Here is a 25041-nt window from a genome sequence, read left to right as displayed (position 1 = left end):
GTGGAACAGTGCCAAAGATGAATGCTTTAAAATCCCTTCAGTGCCCTTTTTATGAGATGCACGTGAAGAACCTCCACATAGGGCAATAAGGGGTGGACTATGTCACCGGTGTCATATAAAGTGTGATTTCATACCTGAGGCTGCATGTCATCTGCAGTGGTTCCAGTCCGATCCTTCTATGAATATGAGTTCAGATTAAATGCCTGGAAAAAAGCAGAAAAATTCCCTTAGTTTTTTATTCATTCACTGCTGCACACTTCAGCTAAGATTAAAACACAAGAAAACATAACAAAACAAATAAGCTGTCAACTTAAAACCCGACTTTATCTCATGTATATGATGTAAATGATATCATGTATAATTTAAAAGACAAAATTCTTGGCTCCAAGAGGTCCAGCGGTCTAAAGCGCTGCCACTATGATCGGGAGATCGCTGATTCGAATCCCAATCATGCAGCTTGCCATCGCCTACTGGAGCCCTGAGAGAGATAAACTGGCCTATCTCTCTATGGGTGGGTAGATGGCACTCTTTCCCCTCATCACTCCAAAGGGTGATGTTAATCAGCACAAGGCATCTGTGAGATGATGTATCAGAGCTGAGTCGCTGCGCTTTCCTCCAAATGTGCTGTGATGCTACATGTCAATGCTGCATCATCAGCAGTTTAAAAAGAGGCGGTGGCTGACTTCACATGTATCGGAGGAGGCATGTGCTAGTCTACACCCTCCTTGTGTTGTGGCATTACTAGTTCCAGAATGGGTTGGACACTTGGCCTAGCTAAATTTGGAGAAAATAAGAAAAATACATAAATAAATAAAATAAATAAAGACTAAATGCTTGTTAATATTCCATTTGTATCACATCAGAATGTGTCTGAACATTTTAGTATGAATTCATTATTACACCTTAGTGTAGAAAATGCAAACTAGGGCTGTGCTATATTACATGGTACACAACATATCATGCTTTTTAAAAAATCGTACTGTCATAATAGCAGCATTCTATCTTGAAAAGAGTCTATTATTTACTATACAACTTTAAGGGTATTTTTGTATACTTGTTATATTACATTATAGACTTATAATAAGACTTATTGATTGTGTTAAATTTATTTATTATTATATCATATTTTTATTTTATTTAAAACCATTACAAAATAGACAGATTTATTTTATATATTCATTTTATTACTGCCCACCCCTAATTTACACTGCTCATTTTCCACATTTAAATATAAGAAAATTGTGCTGTATTTACACAAAACACGTGCTGTACTTTAATAGAACATTTTCTTAAATAATCAAAATAATGTACAAAAAAATATTTCTGTAATTTGTTTACATTATATTTCTTACAGATAGACAGCCATTTATTTTGAAGGCTCCAGAAACCACTGCAACGGTCATCTCAGGTCTGTTACCATAGCAGAGCCCAATCAAACAATGACCAATGCCCACATGAGTCAAACTCCATGACTCATGATTCAGAACTATGTGAAGACCTATGAGAAGATCTGTTTAGGACAAATGTTCCAGAGGTTACTTCTATTGCTGCTTCTGTTGCTTGTTCTATTAGTCAGTCATTGGTTGCACTTGGTTAACTCTCAGCATGTCTAGAAACCTGTGAAGATGATCTGAAGATGACAGTTCATTTATAATATAAAAAAAATAATAAAACATACTTAAATTTAAAGTTATATAAAGTTCTGTAGGCAAATTAAAACTTCTAGTTAGATAGACGAATTGCTATTTCATGGGCGCAGCTACCTAGAAATGCCCAACGCTTCTTAGCAAAGGAATCAGACCTGCTCATTCACGCTGTAAAAGTGCATGAGCAAGTAAGGACAATTATTCATACTTTTATTGATGTTAATAACATTATTTTATTTGTATTCTCTTTATTGTTGATGTAAAAGTTTGCATAGCACATGCCACATTCTATAGGTTTGTCCACTGCTGCGTGTCCATGTGTGCATAACAAGCGGGGGTGTACGCACACTGAGCACATGCAAAGATAGCAATAAACATCTTACTATTGCTTGCCTTACTATTACTATGCTTGCCTATGTTGCTTTCAGTCAGTGGCGCACCCATGTTTACTGTTGCCAAGATAGCAATACACCAGAACACACCTCAATTGTTTATTTGTTTCAAAGAAACGCAGAATTATAACAAAGATAGCTAATATTACCAACTCAATTACACTCTCGCCACAGAGGTCTCTAAATAAGCGAAACTTACAATTAAAAATCAGGCCTTTTGGTTGATCAGAGAAATCTTTAGCTGGGCAAAGTCATGGGTTTGCTCCCAACATGGCTGCTATGGAAACCCATCAGGTATCTAAAAAAAACACAGTGAGTGTTGCTGGTTTTCTAATGGGGTTTTCCAGGTTTTCCACTGAGCTCAGCTCTGTGTGCAGACTGTTTAGCTGATCAGGGGAGTCGAATGGAGCTGTACAGAGATTTGTTTTCCATGTGGGTTTAAGAAATCTGCATTACACACTGAGCTCAGTTTCCTTTATACACTCCTACACACACTGGGGCACAGGGGACACAGCTCACTCATCCACCCACTCTCTCTTTCTCTCTCTTTCTCCATTTCCCTCTCTCTTTCTCTTTCCCTTCTTCATCTCTTCAATTCTTAACACTTTCTCTCTCCCCATGTCTCTCTCTCTTCTTCCACATTTCTATATTTCTTCTGTCAATATCTCCATGTCCCTACATTTCTCATTGTCTCCCTATTTACCAATTTCTATTTCTTTCTTTCTTTCTTTCTCTCCACTTCCTTTTTTCTTCATTTTCCCATTTCGTTTTGTCTCTCTTACTCTCCAATTCTCTTTTTTCTTTCTCCATTTCTCATTTTCTTTCTCCCTCCTTTTCTCTCTTTATTTCCTTTTTTGGCTCATCCAAAGAGCTCTTTTCATTTCTCTCTGTCCCTCCATTTCTACATTTATCTTCCTTCTGTCTTCATTTGTCCTCGTTTCTGTCTCTCTGTATCTCTCTCTTAATTTCTCTTTTTTCTTATCCTAACATCTCTCCCCATATCTCTCTTTTTCTGTTTTCATCTCTTCTTGTCTCAACATCTTTCTTTCTCTCCTTTTTATTATTTTCTTCACCACATTCAGCCTGTTCCTGCATCTCTCCTTTTCCTACTCCTCTCACTTTCTCTCTCTACATTTCCCTCCTTTTTTCTCACTCTCAGTTTTTTTCCTCTTTCCTTCTCCCTGTTTGGTCTCTGGCTCATTTCTCATACTTGTTTTTTTTGTTGTTTATTTTCGTATCTTCTGTGTCTCCCCATTTATGTCTCTTTCTTCTTTCTACTATTCTCTTTTCCCAAAGTCTCTCTTTCTCTCTCTATCTCTCTCTCTCTACCCCCCCCCCTCCTCTGAATGACGCAGCAGCCTGAATGAGCCTCATTACATAAGCAGTGGAGAAGCTGTGTGAACACACTCATACTCTCCACATTGTAATTCCTCATGCCTGTGTTAGTGAATGTGGGCCTCTCCACCAATACTGTATGTGCATAATGACGCCACTGGATGAATTCCCATTTGTGTGCATGTGTGTGTGTGGGTGGGTGGGTGATTGACCACTTGCAAGACCCCCCCTCCAAATTCCAGACTCCTTTTTTTTACCACACGACCTCATACAGACGCTACAACCAGGCCTTTGGGTCAACCATTGAAATCTTTAGATGCAAACTGCCTTAATTTTTATTACCAATGTAGCTGCCATTAAAACCAGTCATAAAACCACAATGCATTTTGATAGAGTTCCATTGTTATTTTTTTTAAGTTTCCAAGGCTTAAGTTAGCTTTAAATCTAGGCTTATATCTAGTCAATCAGCAAAAAGCATTTTGATGTCTAAAGTTTCATTTAAGCATCGTCATCGCGATGTGCGCATGCTCAATATTCACATGGCAGGACGTGCAGTGTCACTTTAGACAGTTTAATCAAACACGTCATGTTGCATTCTTTTGATTCTTGACACAAGAAGTAGATACACAGCGTTGTCTCTGTGTCTGTGTGAGTGACAGGCTGCTGCTGCTGCCTGAGATGCGTGAGGGGGAGAGGGATCACAAGGGGGGAGAGCAGGAGTAAACACGAGGAAACTGCATGGCCTCCATCCTCATGGTTGGGCACGTGCTCGTAAACGCATCTGTCGAAAGCTGTGCACCTCAGTCCAGCACAGTTTTGCACAGATATTTCCCGTTACAGCTGAATCCCAGAACACTGATCTTATTTACCTTTTAAAAAGCCATTTAAATGCCTGATTAAAGGGCTGATTACTGTTGTTTTGCTTTTTTCCTTGGGTTTTGAGTGCTTGGCGATGACACAGCTCAGCTGATCAGTCCGGATGCGAGACTGTGCCAGGGTTGGGGCGTAGCTGGTGACGTCATGGGCCCTCCGTAGTTTAATATCGCGATATATATAGTCGAAAAAAGAATATTTGCAATGTCATATTTTTCCAATATCTTGCAGCCCTACTTCTTTAAAAAAACATAGCTTGTCAAAGAAATACACCCCCTGTTCATGTTGACAGTTGTTTCAAACAATTCTTCTTCTGTGGACTGATAAAAACCTGATTTCTAATTGGCTTTAGATCTTTTTAAATCCTTTCCCAAACTCATCTGCATCTACAACCTTCTTCCTGAAGCCATCAGATATCTCTCTCGATCTGGCAATGATGATCCAGTTTCTCTAAACAAACCAATCGACAGGTCTAAATGAGGTTAGATAAGACATTCTCAAACTTACAGAAGATCTCTGCTTTAAAAACAGTAGCTGTACTGTGGGCCATTCACACTTACACACTTACACTAAACTGCATCCAATAAACTTCCATTTAGACAACCATCCCTTTCAGACTGTAGCTCATCACAGACTTTTGACATTTCAGATGACACCACAAACATGTCCTTTTCGTCCGTCTTTCTTTAACAGTCAATTTTATTCACCACTCAGAAGGTTAAGTGGACTGATCTCATGGCTTCAGACACTGTAGCTATTCAGGCTGTTGATGCTGAGCACAGAAGGACTCGTCTGGTGGTGTTTTTCATTAGAAATAAGACAAATGGGGGCTCTGAGTGGTCCAGCGGGCTAAGCCCTGCCATTATGATCAGGAAAGCCCTGAGAGAGCACAATTGGTCTTGCTCTCTCTATGGGTGGGTAGATGGAGATGGCGCTCTCTCCCCACATCACTCCAAAGGGTGATGTCGATCAGCACAAGGCGTCTGTGAGCTGATGTATCAGAACCGAGTCGCTGCGCTTTCCTCAGAGTGCGCTGTGATGATACTCGGTAATGCTGCATCAGCAGCAGTTTGAAAAGAGGTTCTGACTGACTTCACATGTATCAGAGGAAGCATGTGTTAGTCTTCACCCTCCTGTGTTGGGGCATTACTAGTGATAGGGGGAATCCTAATTAGTGGGTCGGGTAATTGGCCATGTAAATTGGGGAGAAAATGGGGAAAAAAAATTAAATGTAAAAAAATAAATAAATAAGACGAATTTGTCAGGATAGCTCTTAGTTTAGATATATGAGGAATGAACCAGTGGTGAATGATTATATTGCTTTATATGGGTTCTTAACATGTAAGAAACAAGAAAAGCAACTCCTCTACCTCCTCCTCCTCCTCCTCCTCATCTGTCTCCTTCAGTCAGAATAGAGTGCTTGAGATGAAAACCAAAAATTTGGCTCCATAAAACAACAAAATCACAGCAGCTCGTCTCACTTCATGCCTTAAAAAGCCAGCCCAAGCTGTTTGGTCTGGAATGCAGTACGGCTGCCTCCTCAGACCCATTACCTAAACCAGTACAGAGAAATACAGACAGACAGAGAGAGAGAGAGAAGAAGAGAGGGAAAGAAGAGAGAGAAGAAGAGAGGGAGAGGGAGCAGAGCAAAAGTTAGAAGAAAAATGTTAAAAAAGATACAGTACAGACAAGTGAGAGGAGTAACAAACACTAGATATAAAAAGATAAGAAAGACAGAAAAAAATTAAACACTAAAGAATGATAAAGAAGAAAGTAAGAGACTGAGGGAGAGGAAGGAATACAAAAAGTACAAGTAGAAGAACTACAAAAAGGAGAGAGAGAGAGAAAGAGAGAGAGAAAAAGATGAAGAGAAGGTAAAAAAGAAAAAGGTAAAATAGAAAGAGGGTGAGAGAGAGAACTGAAGGATATACAGCAAGAAAGAGAGAAAGGAAAAGCAAAGTTTCAGAAAAAAGAAAAAAAGATTAGAGAAAGAGAGAAAGGAAAAGCAAAGTGTGAAAAAACAAGAAAAAGGATGAGAGAAAAAATAATAGACTAAAGAAACTGAAAGAAAAGAGAGAGAAAGAGAGTGAGAGAGAGAGAAATGCGACGTGGGGAAAAATTAGTGGAAAGTTGATGGAAAGATATTGGAGATATTAGACGGAAGAAAAAGGGTGAGAGAGGGAAACAGGAAAACAGAGAGGCGTGAAAAAAGTGAGAGAAAGGAAAGATAAAGTGGAAAGAGGGAGATAGAGAAAGAGAACAGGGAGATTGAGAGAAAGAAAGGAAGAGGCAGGAGCTGAGAGTGAGAGAGAAGAAAAGAAGGAGAATCAAAAAGGTAAGAGAGTGAAGGAGAGGGCAAAAGAGTAAAAAAGAAATAGAAACATGAGAAGGAAAAACAGAGAAAAAGAGAAAAGGAAAAAGGTACAAAGAGAGAGAGTGAGAGAGGCTAAGAGAAAACACAGAGAAAGGAAAAGGGAGAGAGAGGTGGAGGGAAATAAAAAAGAAAGTGACAGAAAGAGAAAGGGAATTAGAGTGAGAATAAAGAGATAGATAAAGAGATAAGGGGGGATGATGTTCGCGAAAAAAAACACCACAGCGATGTGGTTCGAATAAAGGAGAAAAAAGTGAGTCTAAATATGGTCAATATTTGAATATGGCTTCATCTGATAACAGAGCCAGAAACACGCGAATCCCTCTGCAGCTCATTACAGCCCTAACACCCCCCAACACCCCCCCAACACTTCATCAGATTATACTCTATCAGCCGTACCCTCATTCCCTCTCAAACACAACACAGCACAGATCATTTATCTCTACTGACATCTACCTATTTACCTTACATTCACCATACTGACTTAATAAGAACGTTTTACTGCAGGACGTAGTCTAAAATGTACAGGGCAGTGTGTCCTAAAGAGGACTGGCTGAGCTAGCTTTAGCAGGGGGTGGCTAACAGTGCTCCTGCAGGGCTTCTGATCAACACAGTATGGTGATTTTCTTTTAAATAAAATGCTAAACTGGGAAAAACACTTTACTCAGAATTACTTCAGCCCATCATGACTGGAGTACACAACAATCTGATAGTTCAGGGACAAGACCAATTCCAAACATAGCGAAGATAGGGACAATATAGTGACCACTCATTTATGGTCTCGAGACTAATCTTGAAACTTCAATTTTATTGCAGGATTTGTCTACTTTTTTTAGAGACCTCTAGTGAGATTTTTAACAATTCCTTTTCTAACAATTTTTTTGAGTGGAATAGGGGTGGAATACACTACTGCAACAAAATAAAAATTAAATGTTATTATCGCATACAATATGATATGGCACACCCCTAACAGAAATTTAAAAAAATAAAAGAATTTTATCAGATTTGAAACAGAAAATGTCAATGATTCAGAATGTCATAACACTAAAAATGCACTGCATATATCTTTATATTAGCCAGGATTAAAGTAAAATGAATGATACTGGACAGATATAATCTGTTTCAACTAGATGTATAATGAAAAATTAGAAAATTAGTGTGAATTTTTCTTTTGCTAAAAACAGAAAAAAGTAGTACCCTGATGTGATAATTAGGGGTGGGTGATATGGTACAATATTTCAGGGTATAATATCGTTCATGATATTTAAAAATTATTAAAAGTTATTAATGCATACGATACAATATGGCACACCCTGACGTCCCACAAAAGAGAATCACTACAACAGCCATGAGCAAGTGACAACAAATAATGATTTCACTGTACAGTTGTAGTCAGATTTTCAGTGCATCTATCTATATTAATATTTCTACTAGTATTAGAGATGGAAAGATTAATCGGCTATGCCTCGGTATTGAACAATTTTCAACCAAAATATGTGATTGGCAGATATGACTCTAATTGAGCAGATCCTAAAAGCCAGGCAGATCATATCAACAATTACAGCAAAGATCACAGCAGCACTGTAGAAGACTCATTGCAGGGGCGACTGGTCACAGGATGCTGTAATTTAACCCCTCATTCAACCTATAGTTGGAACCACAAAGCTGGAGAACAGTGGCAGACAGTAATTACCAGTCGGTGTTTCAGTCCTTGGCTCAGCTCATCTCATAATTTCCTCACCTAATTCATTTTTGTTGCGTCTTAAACAATCTTACATATTTATAGAATGTGTAAAACTAATGTGCCTTGTTGAGTAAGTACTGTAAAACGTTTTTAAACCCTTACTAACTGGATACCCCTGTTCAGTGCCTGTACAGTGAGTATTAGCGCACTGTAAAACGTTTTTAATCCTTTACTAACTGGATACCCCTGTTCAGTGCCTGTACAGTGAGTATTAGCACTAAAAACACATTTTATTATATTTATACATCAAATCAAGGTTGACTGTGAAGACAAAGCTATTTACTACATGATCAGCAGATCACAAATCCTTTGTCGCCAAAGTTTTTGACCTTGGCATCTCCACTGCAGATAACAGACTAACTGTAGTCTACAGAACAGTTTTTTTAAAGTGGGGAATCTACTATAATGTGCAGGGTGGGCTTCCTCCATGCTTGAGAACCACTGATCTACAGTCATATTTCCTGCTGCAGCTTATTTATTCTGTTCCAGCTTTCATCCCCACAGAGGAAAAGCAGAGCTGGACTGATATTAGCAGTTATGGCCATTTTTGTGTACAGCATCAGTTCTGGATGTTCTTGTGTACAGCATGGTCTAAACCTCCTGGCCTTTATTATTTATACAGCAGGCCGTATATGGACTGCAGGGGGGTTAAGATGTTTCCTGGCCTGATGCGGAACAGTGGCCTCCGGAATGTCGTGGAGCCACGTGCTGTAAACTTGGCAGCGATATCAGACACGTCTCTCCGAGCTCCGCCACGGCCACTTGGCTATCCGGGACTTGTGGGACAGAGACTTTGAAGCGCTACAACACTCGGATTCTCTTTGTTCTGCGCAGTGTGTGGAATACAGAGGAAGACAGAAACAGCCTGTGTGTGATTTTATGATAACACTTAAGTAAAGCAAGACATTATAATGGCATTAAAAGGAGCCATTATTAAACTTTAGCAAGTCAGCAGTCTGTCATTAACTAGCTGCTAATTACTATATTATTCAAATGTTCTTTATTCGACACGATTGTACTGCCATAAATATTAAAGAAACAGAAAATAAAAAAGTAAAAATTAAGGAGGCTGTTTGCTTCAGTGGTCTGGAGAAAAAGTTACAAGTCCTCTTTAACCCAAGGAAGATACAACATCAATTTGGGAACATTCATTTGTGGACTAAAGACAGATCACTAGTAATACAACATTATATACAGCTCTGGAATATAATCAAGAGGAAAATGGATGATCACAAGCCATCAAACCAAGCTGAACTGTTTATTTTTTTTTGCATCAGGAGTGGCATAAAGTTATCCAAAAGCAGTGTGTTAGACTGGTGAAGGAGAACATGCCAAGATGCATGAAAACTGTGATTTAAAAAACAGGGTTATTCCAACAAATATTGATTTCTGAATTCTTAAAACTTAATAAACTTGAACTTGTTTTCTTTGAATTATTTGAGATCTGAAAGCTCTGCAGTATTTTTGTTATTTCAGCCATTTCTCATTTTGTGCAAATAAATGCTCTAAATGACACTATTTTTGTTTGTTCATTTTAATCAAGCATATACCTATAAATAGCAAAATCGGGGAAACTGATTCAGAAACTGAAGTGGTTGCTTTATTTTTTAAAGAACTGTATATTATACCCCCCACATTCAAAGCAATGCAGTGGAAGCATGGAGAAACTGTAGATATGTAAAAAAATATATATTACTGGAAGGGTATGCATTTCTGGACAAGCTGAGAGATGCAAAATATCACTGACACTGAAAAAAAAAGCATGGGGACTGACGTGGTCATCCAAGTCATTAAAGAATATTACAGGATTTAACATAAATATGACTCATATGATTTATATGGGTCAGGCAACTTTACGCAATTCTCCCAAACAGTGCAGTTAGCAATTTGCAGAGCCTGGAGTAGCAACAGTTCAGACTCTAATGTCTTCCTGTTTTCTGAAACAGTTATTTAAAGCCAAAAATGCAACAGCTGAGTGTTGCTTTAACGGATCATTCAGTCAGACGTGCATAATGGGTAATTGACACCAGACATGTCAACTTAGCTGTAAAACATTGCCTCATCTCCTCTGAATTGTGATCTAATTAAAGATTCATCTTTACAAGAACAAAAGGGGCAAGCCGGAAATCTGTTGATCGTTAAATGAAAACTAATTAGCATTCAGGCCAGCTTTATGGACTCCTGATTCCGCCCCTAACATCAGACAGTAATATGGGTCTGTTTAGGGAGCTGCAGTCATGAATACCAGCTGCAAGAGGTAACAGGTTAGACTGGGACACTGGGGGAGTTTGGTTAATGAAGAAGAGGCATGAGGGGTCCACAGCTCTTCATCATTGCTTAAATCTCTTACATGTGGACTCAATCATCAATGTGGAAGATTTGTGATTGTTGTCAGGTTTTGTTTTGGGAGATGTGTGAGTCATTCTTATGTCATCAACGATCTTTCAATTTCAGCTTCTTAATGGGATTTGAATTGGACTCTGTTTGTCAAAGTTTCAAGAGGAACACATCAATATAAAGCTCTGGAAAAAATTAAGAGAGCACTTCAGTTCCTGAATCAGTTTCTCTGATTTTGCTATTTATAGGTATATGTTCGAGTAAAATGGTAGTTTTTTTATTCTATAAACTACAGACCCAAATCCCAAATTACAAATAAAAATATTGTCAGAAAATGAGAAATAGCTGAAATAATAAAAAAGATGCAGAGCTTTCAGACCTCAAATAATGCAAAGAAAACAAGTTCATATTCATAAAGTTGTAAGAGTTCGGAAACAAATATGTGGTGGAATTATCCTGGTTTTTAATCACAGTTTTCATGCATCTTGGCATGTTCTCCTTCACCAGTCTTACACACTGCTTTTGGTGCAAAAATTCAAGCAGTTCAGCTTGGTTTAATGGCTTGTGATCATCCATCTTCCTCTTAATTATATTCCAGAGGTTTTCAATTTGGTAAAATCAAATAAACCCATCATTTTTAAGTGTTCTCTTATTGTGTATGCTTTAAATTGACTTTAAATTGAATCTCTTTCCAATTAATTTCTTTGAAATTCAAGAAGGGTCTTTCACCTGTAAAGTTGCCATGTTAGACATAAACGGTGTTTATGCTCTTGCTGTTATAAAACAGCAACTCATGAGTCACAACTCATGAAGTCATGTCATACTTATCTGTGGTTCTAGATTAACTAAAGCCTGAGGCAAGATGACATCATTTGATACCTTTAACCCATTTCCTCTTGTTACATTCCCATTTAACTCATATAAATATCATTTTGCATTTGACCTTTCCATTATTATTTCTTTAATGAAGGAAAGCTAATGAATGTGTGGCTGTTGTTTTACGAGGTGTTGCCATAAAATGGCTGTACCAGGAACTGCCACAGTTCTGGTATAGTCTTCACTTGGAGATCCACTCAGGATTCCAGTTATATGGAGTGAATAATCAATAGGTGAATGATCAGTTAGATGTTACTGTTTTAGGAGTATTGAGAAAGAAACAGATTCAAAATAATTGAGAAATCAAGAGAAAACCAAAACCAAACAAACCAGACATAGGTGAGCAAAGGCGAATAAGTCAAATAAACGAAAACAAAGGGTCAAAAAAAGTAATAGAATCAAAACCATGCAAATAAACCTAAAGGACAAAGACTAATAGCAGAAACCAAGAACATACAGGAACCATACATAGAATGTCTATCATACAGAATATGGAACGGCACGGGTGTGTTGGCAATACCTCGCAAAGTAAAAATGTAAACCGATAAACAGGGGTGTATATATACACAGATTATAAGGATGTAACAGATTCCAGAGTCCAGTAGTCAGATGATTGGGTACGAGGAAGCTGCCTCTGATTAATGGAAGGTAAGCATATGATAGAAAGAGAAATATAATGGGAAATGGAGTCTCTGGAATCAGCAGAGAGAGGGAGCAGGCCTGAAAAAAATGTTATCAAATCTACTTAAAGTTCATGCACTTTGTTACTGTCCTCCATTGTAACTGAATATGCAATTATTTGGTTAATTCAACCAAATAATGGTTGAATGGTTCAGTAAATTAAAACATATACATTTCATTGCATTAAATTTACATTAAATAAATTAGACAGTACATTAGATATTCAATAACATTAGGAAGGAACAGGAAATAAGTCAAAGCTCAATGACTGCATGCCTGTAGACACTCTGCTTCGTTTTGAACTCTACTATCAGTGTTTCCACACTTCCTCCCAGATGGTTTGGGTTAGAGGGAGCCGGTTTCGGGTTTAGGAGTCCAGTTATAACGTCACCCCGACACTCTGCGATAATCCCTTTAAATAGAACTGATAACTCTCTTTGTTCCTACGCTTTCACAACCAAACTCTTCACAGCTTCCTGCGAGGAACATCCCAGACACACATTTTTCCAGTGTAACGTATAACATCATCTCAGCTCTGATGGGATATGCAGCATGAGTCAACGGTCTGGGAACGTGACCAGCAGTGGATGAATGGGAAACATCACGCCCATTTAATTCTGCAGAAACCCTAATGTTCTATCTAATGTTCTAATCATTAAGCGGAAGTAAACTGTTGAAATATAGAGGTGAACAACATCATTTATTCAACACTAACAGACGTGTTCTGAGCTTAATCTGATTTTTATAGACACTTTTATGGCCATTCCACAACTTTAAAGACACTATAAAAAAGGCAGCTGCCTCAGACTCATCTCCATTATCTCCCAAAAGCGCTAACGTAAGAGCTACAAAAGTATCTAGGCTTTGTTTTAGAAGGTGAGTTTGTTGTGAGGTGTGTGTACCAAAGTACAAGTTTTCAATCACATTTTTAAAATTTTGATAATATTGTTAATTTTTCTTCTTTTAAATATATGTTTTAATCATGTTTGAATCATGTTTTTATCATGCTTTATTCTTATTTTATTTTTATTTCCATTCTTTTACATGTTTTTAATCTGATTTTTCTTTGTTTTAATCATGTTTGAGTCATTCATGCTTTATTCGTATTTTATTTTTTATTTCCATTTTTAATGTCATTCTTTTACATGTGTTTTAATTTGACTTCTCTTTGTATATTCTCATTTGTAAAGCACTTTGAATGAACGTTGTGTATGAAATAAACTTGCCTTGCCTTGAAGAACTACAGGCTGGATAATTCACTGGGCTAGGCTAATGTGAGGTCAGGTTTTTTTGGACATTTCTCTAAAAAAAAGTCAGTCACACAGAGAACGGGGCATTTAATTTGTCTACCTGACATCCATTCTTAGCCCAGTGCTATTGTGTTTACCTCAAAAGACACAAAAAAACACAAAATCCCAGCCTTCCAAACTGGCTCCCCTACTCTCAGAGTTAGGAACAGCGCTAACAATAACCAAGCTAAAGGGACAGTCTTTATGACCGTCTGCCATTGTCCCTCCATCATAAAGCAAAGAAATGTTAAATGGAGCCCTGTGACCTTTGCAACAATAGTAAATGCACCCAAGGAGGAGTGAGCGCTGTCCTTATTTGACCCCAAACTCGGGGAGGAATGAGCAGAATCTCAATGCTAAAGTTAGTCAAACATTGTGGAAATCCATCACAACTCCTACTTCTCTCCTCTATTTGTCTGGTTTGTAGACCACCAACATGGACCACCAATGATATACAGTGCTTACTCATTGAACCGTCTGCTAGACTTGCCCTGTTTAAAAGTTTTGCTACAGCCAGCTTGTCAAAAGTTGTCAATAAATTGTTTTATCATGAGTTTGCGACCTCTGGGTCAACTAGTCTATTTATAGTCTAGTTAATAATTGAATCTCTTCTTATTAATGGCCTAAAACTTGGCTAACCAAAAGAAATGAACTTTATTCTCTGGAGGTCATGCTAATGGTGCATTTCCTCCGTTTCTTAAGCATTTTTTGTTGTGTGAGGGAGTAGCAGACTCATATTTGTTTCAATTTCAATTTATACATTTCCACATCAACTTTTACAGTGATGCTGATTTCTCACCAGCTGTTTTGACAAGCCGCCGACACATTATACACCTGCTCCTCAAAACCTTCCACGGATTTGTGAGTGCTGCACTGCCCCTCGCAGTTTTGTGTGTACTGCACTTTGTGTACATGTTGCATTCATTTTTAAAGGACATGGACGGCATGACCAAAAATGCATATATATATATATATATATATATATATTTTTTTTTTTTTTTTTTTTTTTTTATTCTGACATTTTACGGTTTATCATGGTATTTTTATTATTATTTATTCATAGTTTTTTTTTATGACTGGGCTTTAATATAGGGTTGTGACTGCACTGTTAGGAGTACATATAATATAAAACATAAAGGGTTTAAATTAGTATTGGGTTTACTTTGTCCCCCAAAATTCTGAATATATGAAGAAATCAGACTTTATTATCAGAAAAACAGCTGAAGAATTCAAACAACAGGCTTTTAAAAAATACGCCCACAACTTTAACACATCTTACTTTACAAGACTACATTTTTCAGCGGGCTAAAGTAGTTCCATTAAGACTATAAATAAACCTGAAATACTCAAAATATAAGTATTCAAAAGATATAATTTTCAAAAGCTGTATTACACAAGTACAACACAAGTTTATAATCAATTTACAATATGTTATTATTGAAGCCATTAGAGATGTTACAGTATTTAAGCAGCTGTTTATCACTTTATCATGATTCCCCTAGTTCTCCAGTTAACAAATACATTTAGTTCAGTTCGCATTAATATTATCCTTTAAGCTACAGTATTAATATATTTTAAAGGGCTATAGTTACTCATATTGTAAGAAACAACAGCAGAAGCTGCAGGAGTTCTGTTCTTATATTTCTGCAGGCAGACCAGCGTGAGACTGAGCTGAGCTGCTGTTATTGTGCTTCTTCTACACTTCTAAACAGCGCTCCGCAGCGCCTCTAGTGGTATGGCAGTATGGAAAAAACGCCTATGGTCCTAAATTCCCCCTCTGGAATACCATATGAACCATGTAGCTACCCAACAGCCACCGAAAAAATTGCATCACTGTACTGCTTAAAATGTATGTTTCCAAAGAAGATGATGGAGCACCATATTCAACGAATTGCCACTTTAATCTTGAGTTCCTGCTAATTTTAGAAGCTATTTTTTTACATTTGTTTTTAGTTCTAATGTTGCACAGTTGAATAAAAACCCAATGTGATTTTTGTATCTCTTCTTTTTTGGGGTACTTTCCAAAAAAAAAAAGTCCCTTACAAGCTTCTGTTTGGCCAACATCACACCCTCGCCAACACAACACCCCTGCCATTCACAAAAAAAATCCCACTCAAACTTTGAACTGACTTCAAATTTTGAGAGCCCTCCAGCAGTCTCTACACTCTACACAAACTCTAACCTGTGTCCCAATCCAGTGAGTCTTCAGAGGTATTTGGAACACGTCCTAAACATCAACAGTTTTGTTTGTTGCGCTGGAAAGCACAAGCTGGGTGAATCATCTGGTTTGTACAAATAGATCAGTAGACATAAACTTCAGTTTTAAAACTGCACCTTAAAAGGAAGAAAGCATGTTTTTGCAACACATATTAATGTGTAACGCCCATGATTACTCATTTCTTTAGTTTACAGTCAGTACAGAAATACAAAAGGGCAAACCAGAGTTATACAGAGAGAAAATATACTGTATATTTGTATACAAAGCTATTATATATAAATCTTAAAGCAGTGAAAGGTACTTTTTACTGTAAATTAACTTATTCACACCATCTGTCTGTGAGACAATATCAGGAACTCTCAAATTTTGTCCGATTTGCTTGGCAAATGAAGGACAAGAGAAACCTTGGCTATTTCCTGCATTTCTTTGCAGTGTATTCAAATCAGACTATGCATGTATCTGTGTGGAGAGACTGACAGAGACAGAAGAAAAGAAAGAGAATCTACAAATAGACAGAGACCACAATAGTTAATTATGTTAATTATGACATTTTAGCAGAAAGACATTCTCTAAAACTTTTATCACTACAGTTATGTGAACACACTTAAGATTCACAGCCATTCATGTATTTTCTTATGGCTATCATCAGGCAGGTCAAGTGGTGGCCTGCCTTACAAGTTCTGAACTGTCTGTGCCACCCTGATGATGTCCTCCAAACACCTGGTGTACACCCATACCCAATTTTTCCGACAAGCTTTGGAAACAGCATTTCAGAATGTTCAAAGTAGACTTTGAAAATCAGTTTGTCACAATCTGACCATCCAGAGTTTTTCCAGTCCAGAAAAATACATAATAAATAAAAAATAGAAAATAATTAATGCTCATCTGATTTTGTACTCGTCTTTTATATTGGGAAGAGACAAAGTGAGTTAGTAGAGTTTCTTACTAATGTACTCTGAATGCAGAGATTTGTAGAGAAGTGAAATATAATTTTTTTGGCATTATTTATTTTGTGCATTTTTGATATTTCATTGTGTTGTAGTAACTTTTATACATTTAGTTGAAATTGCTTTTAAATTCACTTTGCATGCATGTTAGGGGTGGGTGATATGGCCCTAAAACAATATCACAATATTTTATGTTTTTTTTTTTTACGATTTTTCAACAGAACTCTTGGCGATATGACAGAACACTGAAATAAAAATATATTTAAAGAATACACTACTGCAACAAAATAAAAAATAAATCTTATAATTGCATACGATATGAAATGGCACACCCATATCATAACTGAGATAAAATAGAAGAATTTTATCAGATTTGTAACAGAAGTCAATGGTCCAGAAGGACATGATACTAATGCACTCCAAATAGCTCTATATATCCAGGACTATTTGATATATTCAAGCCATTTGAACAACATGTTTTATATCCCTGATAAAGATCTAATAAAAACCTTGTGAATAGTTTGTAATGTTTAGCTCAAAAAAAGCACAAAAAACATGATTTTTACCCAACATCACACTGACTCTCCATGTCGTTTTTACAAAAGCAGCAAGCTGATTGGTCGCTTTTTGTTGAAGGGCGGGACTTAATCTGTATAGAAATGGGCTCCACGATTTGCATTAGAGAAATCCCACTCATACAGTGGTCAGTGGCCTGTATGTTTATTATTAAGGTCTCTTACCAAAAAACGTGTAGCAGATAAACTAGCCTATATGAGCTAGATGCAGATTAGCTTGTTAAATAAATATCTGACCTAAAAATACTATTTAAAATATTTAATTATAAGTAACATAATTATGAGTTATTAGTATATAAGGGTTAGAGTTATGATTATCTGGCTTATTAGCTATGGTTATTCCAGATAACACTGGCTGTAAGCTACTACTTCAAATATTAGCTAGCAAGCTAACAGTTAGAAAATGCTGATTGTTTGTATTTTAGCTGGTTAGATTAGGTCAGCTGAAGTGAGAAAGACAGAAGAAGGGAGGAGTGATGGAGAACTGATGCCATGCGGGAAAGGAAAGGAATGAAGAGGGAAAAGCAAAAATGGTGTGTGTTTGTGTAGACTGCGCTAATTTAGTGCTTAAACAGTTTATTGCTAACATGGAATGTTAACTGTTAATTGCATTTTAAAATACATAATTTTGGGGAGTGTACCAACTAAAATGATGTAATTATCACTTGTAATTAGGAGCGATATGTATTCATTCTTTATTGTATTATAGAATTCAATGAAACCTTTTCATACTTGTATTTATTTGCCAGTTAAATTACCACATAAAATATAATAAACAATATTATCACGATGTTGTTTTGCTTCTTCAAAGGGAATAAATCCATTCACAAAGCTATTTAAAGTTCCATTAAAGTGGTATTTTATGATGTAAAATTAACAGGGCTTGTTTCATAGTGTGTGGTCCAAAACACTTGACCCACAACTGCACCAAGAAAAGAAAAAACGGTTGTGATTCCCCACATATTTCCTCAAATCATCTGCTCCATCTTCTCACTCTTCTCTTTCTCTCACTTCCAGACACTCCCTTTCTTTTCAAAACACTATAATCCTCTTCTTGCTTTCTTTTCCTCACTTTACACACATGCATTCACACACCTCCCCTTTTTACTTCGGCCCAGACAAGCAGCAGCAACACAGGCCGAGACCATACAAGGCCCTGCGCCTGCTTACAATCAGACGTTATTAAAGGATACACACATTAATCAGAGACAGGCCCATCTCAGCTCCTTGTATGGTTCTCTGTTCTGCTCTGGGAGGAAGAGACAGACGCCGCATACCGTTTGATAGTTAGGAGCCAAGCGCCTTTCTTTAACAGGCGGGGATCATGTGAAGGTGACTAAAAAGGAGCTACTCCTACATTTCTGGCTTTTTGAAACACCTGCCTGCCATTGTTCAGTTTGCTTGTATTACATAGTGTATAATTCTACACCTGCTAAAGATAAAGGAGGCGCTTAAAAGTGTCTTAGAATTGAGAGTAGAGCTGTACAATCTGTACGTCTGTCTACCTATCTATTTCCAGCCCTGTTATGTTGATAGTGAAGCTCTACCTCACTCTAGCTTGCTGTATCTCCAGCCCTGTTTTGTTTACTGTGAAGCTCTACCTCACTCTACCTCGCTGAATTTCCAGTCCTGTTTTATTCACTGTGAAGCTCTACCTCACTCTAGCTCGCTGTATCTCCAGCACTGTTATGTTCACTGTGAAGCTCTACCTCACTCTACCTCACTGTATTTCCAGCCCTGTTTTGTTCACTGTGAAGCTCTACTTCACCATATCTCCAGTCCTGTTTTGTTCACTGTAAAGCTCTACCTCGCTTTATCTTCAGTCTTGTTATGTTCACTGTGAAGCTCTACCTCACTCTAGCTTGCTGTATCTCCAGTCCTGTTTTGTTCACTGTGAAGCTCTACCTCGCTTTATCTTCAGTCTTGTTGTATTCACTGTGAAGCTCTACATCACTCTAGCTTGCTGTATCTCCAGCCCTGTTTTGTTCAGTATGAAGCTCTACCTCGCTCTATCTTGAGTCCGGTTATGTTCACTGTAAACCTCTACCACCCTATGCCTTGCTGTATTTAGAGCCTTGTTATGTTCACTGAGAAGCACTACCTCACTTTAGCTAGCTGTATCTCCAGCCCTGTTTTGTTCACTGTGAAGCTCTACCTCACTCTAGCTCACTGTATCTCCAGCCCTGTTTTGTTCACTGTGAAGCTCTACCTCACTCTAGCTCGCTGTATGTCTATCCCTGTTTTGTTCACTGTGAAGCTCTACCTCACTCTACCTCTCTGTATCTCCAGCCCTGTTATTTTCCCTGTAAAGCTCTACCCTGCTGCATCTCCAGTCTTGATTATGTTTACTGTGAAGCTCTACCTCTCTTTATCAGTGCAAAAGAATCTTCACACACACACACACACTCTTTCCAAACAAAGATCCAAATATACTTAGCACATACTGCCACAACTTTATGAGTTGATTTTACGAGAACAATTATTACTGATATTTTTGTAACACACACACACACAAACACACACACACAAATACACATTTACACACACATCCTTCGTGAGAACACCAGGTCCCACAGATTCTCAGAGGGATCAGCATGTGCTGCTGAAATCTTTCTAATGGTGCTGAGTTTGAGGTGAGAGATGAGGCCCTCTGGTCTCATTCATACACACACATACACACACACACACACACACACACACACACACACACACACGCCCCTCTCATTCCTTCGTCTGCCTTGTACATTCTAATGGTCTTGACACCGGCATCCACTGGCTGCATTTACCTACCCACCGGAGGTAAGGCAGACATTTAAAAGGCAGGAAATATGCAATGAGATTAAACTCTGACCTCTCCAAGCAGACAGTTCTTCCTTCAGCAACCAAGTGTGGAGAGGGACCACACTTACTTCCCTAAAACACTCAGTCACACATTTTACACTCAGAATAGGGCTGCTGAGGGCTTTCCAACACAATGTGAAAGACATGTGCAAAGATTACTTAAAAAAAACAAAACAAGAATAGAGCACGGTAAGGCTGCAAAATAACAATGGACTAAATATTGTGGGTAAAGTCATTTTAAACAGATTTAGTGGATCATCTAATGACGTTTCCAACCTGAGGAACTTTATGATATTTTATGACACATTTATTGCACTGTTTAATTCTCAAATCACGTTTAAACTAAAGGTAACAGACAGGTTTCTTCGCTTGGTCAAACAGTTCTAGTAAAAACATTAGTTTGAACAGAACCTTGACATTATGATAAGGTTCTTCACACTCAGACATCTTATGTAAAAAAAAACATCCATTAGTAAGATCTTCAGGTAACCAAAACTGTTTTTTATATGCTGATATGGGGACAAAACCCATAGGATAAAAGTATATAAATGAACCATAAAGTGTTATCTCAGTGGAAGGCTTTGGAATGCCCACACATATGGGCCAGATCAACTGTGTCCCACATTATAGAAGGCTGTCAACCCACAGTGGATAGCACAGTATGGGGTCATTGTCATGACCTGGGACTTCTGACCTGAAATCGTCAATGCAATTAGACAAGCAGACTGATGTTCACATACACACCTGCATATTCTGCATGTAGCTTCTTGGTACATTGGGCAAAAGCCATGGGACATTTGGCGTATCTATCTTTTTGGATGCTGAATATGGCACATTAGGAAAATTGCCTTACCCAACCTCCTTACCCAATGGGAGAGCATATATTATACTCTATTATAACACATATTAACCTAAATCTTATTTTTACATACAATAAATGACTTTTTACATCAAAATATACTGTTAAATATATAGTTCTAAAATACAAAAGCTCTTAAACATTTTAAAATATCATGTTTTGCTCTTGCTCTGCCATAGACATTGGAGTGTATATAACGTGTAAATATAACATGTTATATTTAAGAGTGTACAGTTATTACATTGGTAAATGGCTGGGCAATATTACCAAAAATATAATATACAGTACCAGTCAAAGGTTTGGACACATCTCTTCTCATTCAATGTGTTTTCTTCCTTTTTATGATTTTTTTACATTGTAAATGTAATATTGAAAAGTTTAAAGTTAAACAGGATACAGGAACACATGCTAAATTATTAAGTGTTAAACAAACTAGAATATGTTTTATACTATAAGCACCACATGTAGCTTTGAGGACAGGTTTGCACTTGCTATTTAAATCTCACTATCTTCATGAGGGAGAGTCACCTGGAAAACTTGACTTAATTGGTGCTGTATGCAATATACAAATAACCTCAGACTGAATCAAATCTCATGCCATTTGCTATATAAAAAAACTCAATAAACATTTACTTTTTAGCTGATTAAACCACCATAAAAAGCCAAGACAAATTTCAACCTGTGTGAAGATCTGAAGATCACTGCTGAATTTAGTGAATCAGGAGTGTATAACTTGGTGTAAAAGTGTGTAAAAATTAAAAGTTAGACTCACCAGAACGTGTGTTGTGTAAGTGATGGTAGTGCCACAAAATCCTTAGGAGAACACACTGACAATCTCTCTCTCTCTCTCTCTCTCTCTCTCTCTCTCTCTCTCTCTTTCACACACACACACAATCTCCAGGGTGCTATCTGTCTCAGAGCTGCCGGCAGGTCTAACTTGCTCAAGCTTTCTGTTTCTGTCTCTCTCTCTCTCTCTCTCTCTCTCTGATCTCACTGTCTGGCAACTTACAGTCTCTCTCTCTCTCTCTCTCCCTCTCTCCAGCTCTCCCTCTCTCTGTCTGATTATCCTCTATTCACTCCACTGATAGAGTAGCTCCTACTCTAACCCCTCCCACTTCACTGCCCAGCGAAGGACTTCCCCGTGTTCATGGGTTGCCACTGGTAACGACTACGTACACCTCTGGCTAGCTCGCCACTTCGCCGGAGAGACTCTGAATAGGGCGGCGAGGCCTTTGTGCTCATAAGGTGACATTTCACAACAAGAGGTTAAAAGCAGGGGAAGTCAAACACAAACCTACCTCCACCCTCCTAACCTCCACCTTCTGCCTCCATTCTCTCCCTCTCTTCCTCTCTCTCAGCCGGGACTCTGAAAACAACAGGCCCAAGTGCTTCTCCAAGTGACTCAGCAAAACAGTGACTTCATTCAGAAGATCTCTGAAGATTCTATTATGGCTCAAAACACCGGCCTTGTTCTGCTAAATCCCCTGCTGCATGTAGGACTATACACTGCGGTCAGCGCTGTACTCCTACATAAGCCGTGCATAGAGCTGGAGATTAGGACTCTCTGCATGTAAGGGCATCACACCGGCGGAAAGAACTGCATGTTACCGGCTCGTTAAAACTTCGTACAATGAATCGCCAATCCCTTCCATGTCCGTTAGTCTTATCCAGCCTATGGCGTGACTATACACGTCCGACCTCACCCAACAATTTAGATACAGTACAATACACAGCACTTAGACATAGACATTAAAGGTGATTAATGGATGTTAAATGTGAATTACTGTTATACCTATACAGACATACAGTACCACTTAAATAGAAACTCATTTCAAGGAGGTAGCATTAAGCCCATTGAGTATTTGTTTGGCTAAAGTAAGTAATAAAAAATGCATATAAAATGTAAATATATACAGCTCTGCAAAAAATTAAGAGACCACTTCAGTTTCTGAATCAGTTTGTCTAATTTTGCTATTTATAGGTATATGTTTGAGTGAAATTAACATTGCTGTTTTATTATATAAACTACAGACAACATTTCTCCCAAATTCCAAAGGAACTGTCATTTGAAGCTTTCAGACCTCAAATAATGCAAAGAAAACACATTCATATTCATAAAGTTTTAAGAGTTCAGAAATCAATATTTAGTGAAATAACCCTGTTTTTTTTATTACAGATTTCATGCATCTTGACATGCTCTCCTCCACCAGTCTTACCCACTGCTTTTGGATAACTTTATGCCATTCTGCTGCAAAAAATCAAGCAGTTCAGTTTGGTTTGATGGCTTGTGATCATCCATCTTCCTCTTGATTATATTCCAGAGGTTTTCAATTTGGTAAAATCAAAGAAACTCATGAATTTTAAGTGGTCTCTTATTTTTTCCAGAGCTGTATTTACTGTATAACATAATTTTAATGAAGTATACAGAGTACAGTAGCTCCTTAACAGCTAGCTAACTAGTTTATCTATCATAACCAATACTAATGAATGAATAAACCAGTTTTAAAAGCTAATATGTTTTTGCAGGAATTTAACCCACCACAGTTAATATAGTTACACAGCAGCGAGCAGCACTTTTCATTATTTCACCCCTAAACAACAGGGATAGACTGTAGTGTCGTTTGGAAATGTGTTTTTAAATTTATTGGCACTCTATCTGGGTCTTGCTCTTTACCCGCTGGATCTAACCAAACTGCAAAGCCTTACTTACACAGAAACCTCATTGGTCAACTAAGCATGTTGGGAGTCCAATCTTGTCACTATGCATGTGTGTTCCTTTCTAATTGCTCTTTCTCTCTCATATAATATATAGTTTGTGGACATTATGCAAATATTCAGTTCAAACCAACACAGTCCATTTTACCCAGCACAAGCCAAAAATTCTTTACAACCTTCTTCTTCAAATGGTTATTTTGGCATTGATTTGGACTAGTTCCTGTTACTAGTGGGTGAGTTTTGGGCAACATTTGGGCAAACTTTAGGAAGATGTGTTTTCTCTGGACCTGGCAACCCCCTGTTAAGCTTATTGACATATATAGCTCCTGAAGAGCTAAAGATGTGAAAACTGTGTAACCATTTAATAGCTAATTAAGTTTTCAAATATCCAAATGGTTACTTTTCTATGGAAGCCCATACAAAAATGAATAAATAAAAAATAATAATCCAGCGCATTAAATTGCTATCTCATTATTTTAGGAACGTAAGTCACTATTTTGAGATAATATCTTAATATTGTGAGATAGTAAGTCATTATTTTGAGATACTATCTCATTATTTTGAGATACTATTAGACTGTACAGAGACAGAAGCAGGTGAGGCAAAGAAGCAAAATAGATACTAGTATTGAGCACTGCTTCAGATGTGGATTCACAAATCATGAAATATTGGTGCCTTTAGAGGAATCACACATTATCAAAATAAGCCTCCCGATCTTGGAGAGAGATATTAATTTAATAACACGCACTGGACTTTTATTTTGGTGTATTGAAGAGTGTGGCAGTGGCTCTGACTATGCTGTATGTTATGTATGGTAGGCTTCACTGAAGGAATAGCAGTATTAATAATAGCAATACTAATAATGACTTAATATCTCAAAATATTGAGATAATATCTTAAAATAATATTGAGATAACAGTTGTGCTCAATTATTTTAATTTTTTTCAGGTGGTGGGAATGGGCTTCCATACCTTTTGTTACTTTTGGACACTTTTGGATTGTTTGCTAGTTTTAACTTGTGGTTTAAAGGAAACTTTGGGCTGAAGATTTTTGCTGGACGTGAAACCTCATGTAAGTGTTTACAGGCAAGGAATACAAATCCTGCTTAATGAAACATTTTAGTCCCGTTAGTGTATTTGGTCCCACGTTCTGTTCCAACACTCTATTTGTTGTTTTTGAGCCCTATAAAAGTATAACTGCATTCCATGTTAGGTTTTAAAGTAGTTACTGCATGATTCATAGTATTTACTGTAAAGGCCAAGTATTTACATGGTTAAAGAGGCAAGAGGAAATCAATGCTCAGGTAAACTTGTAATGAGATCACTCCTTATTTCAGAACGAA

General features: G+C 37.6%; 1 protein-coding gene across 5 annotated transcripts in view; it reads right to left on the bottom strand.

Annotated features, from left to right (window-relative positions):
* sorbs3 (sorbin and SH3 domain containing 3) overlaps positions 1-25041 on the bottom strand; it is a 103251-nt gene that overhangs the window by 64452 nt on the left and 13758 nt on the right. For 2 of the 5 annotated variants that reach the window (XM_049485643.1, XM_049485644.1), the window contains exon 2: positions 135-203. In XM_049485643.1, the coding sequence (XP_049341600.1) occupies positions 135-146 (12 nt within the window). In that variant the 5' untranslated portion in view covers positions 147-203. Of the gene's footprint in view, positions 1-134; positions 204-21756; positions 22068-25041 lie in introns of those variants that run through there. The other 3 variants (XM_049485645.1, XM_049485642.1, XM_049485646.1) reach the window with 3 other exon arrangements.

This window comes from Astyanax mexicanus, chromosome 12 (assembly GCF_023375975.1).
Source record: "Astyanax mexicanus isolate ESR-SI-001 chromosome 12, AstMex3_surface, whole genome shotgun sequence".
NCBI lineage: Eukaryota > Metazoa > Chordata > Actinopteri > Characiformes > Acestrorhamphidae > Astyanax > Astyanax mexicanus.
This window is presented reverse-complemented; position numbering and strand designations above follow the sequence as displayed.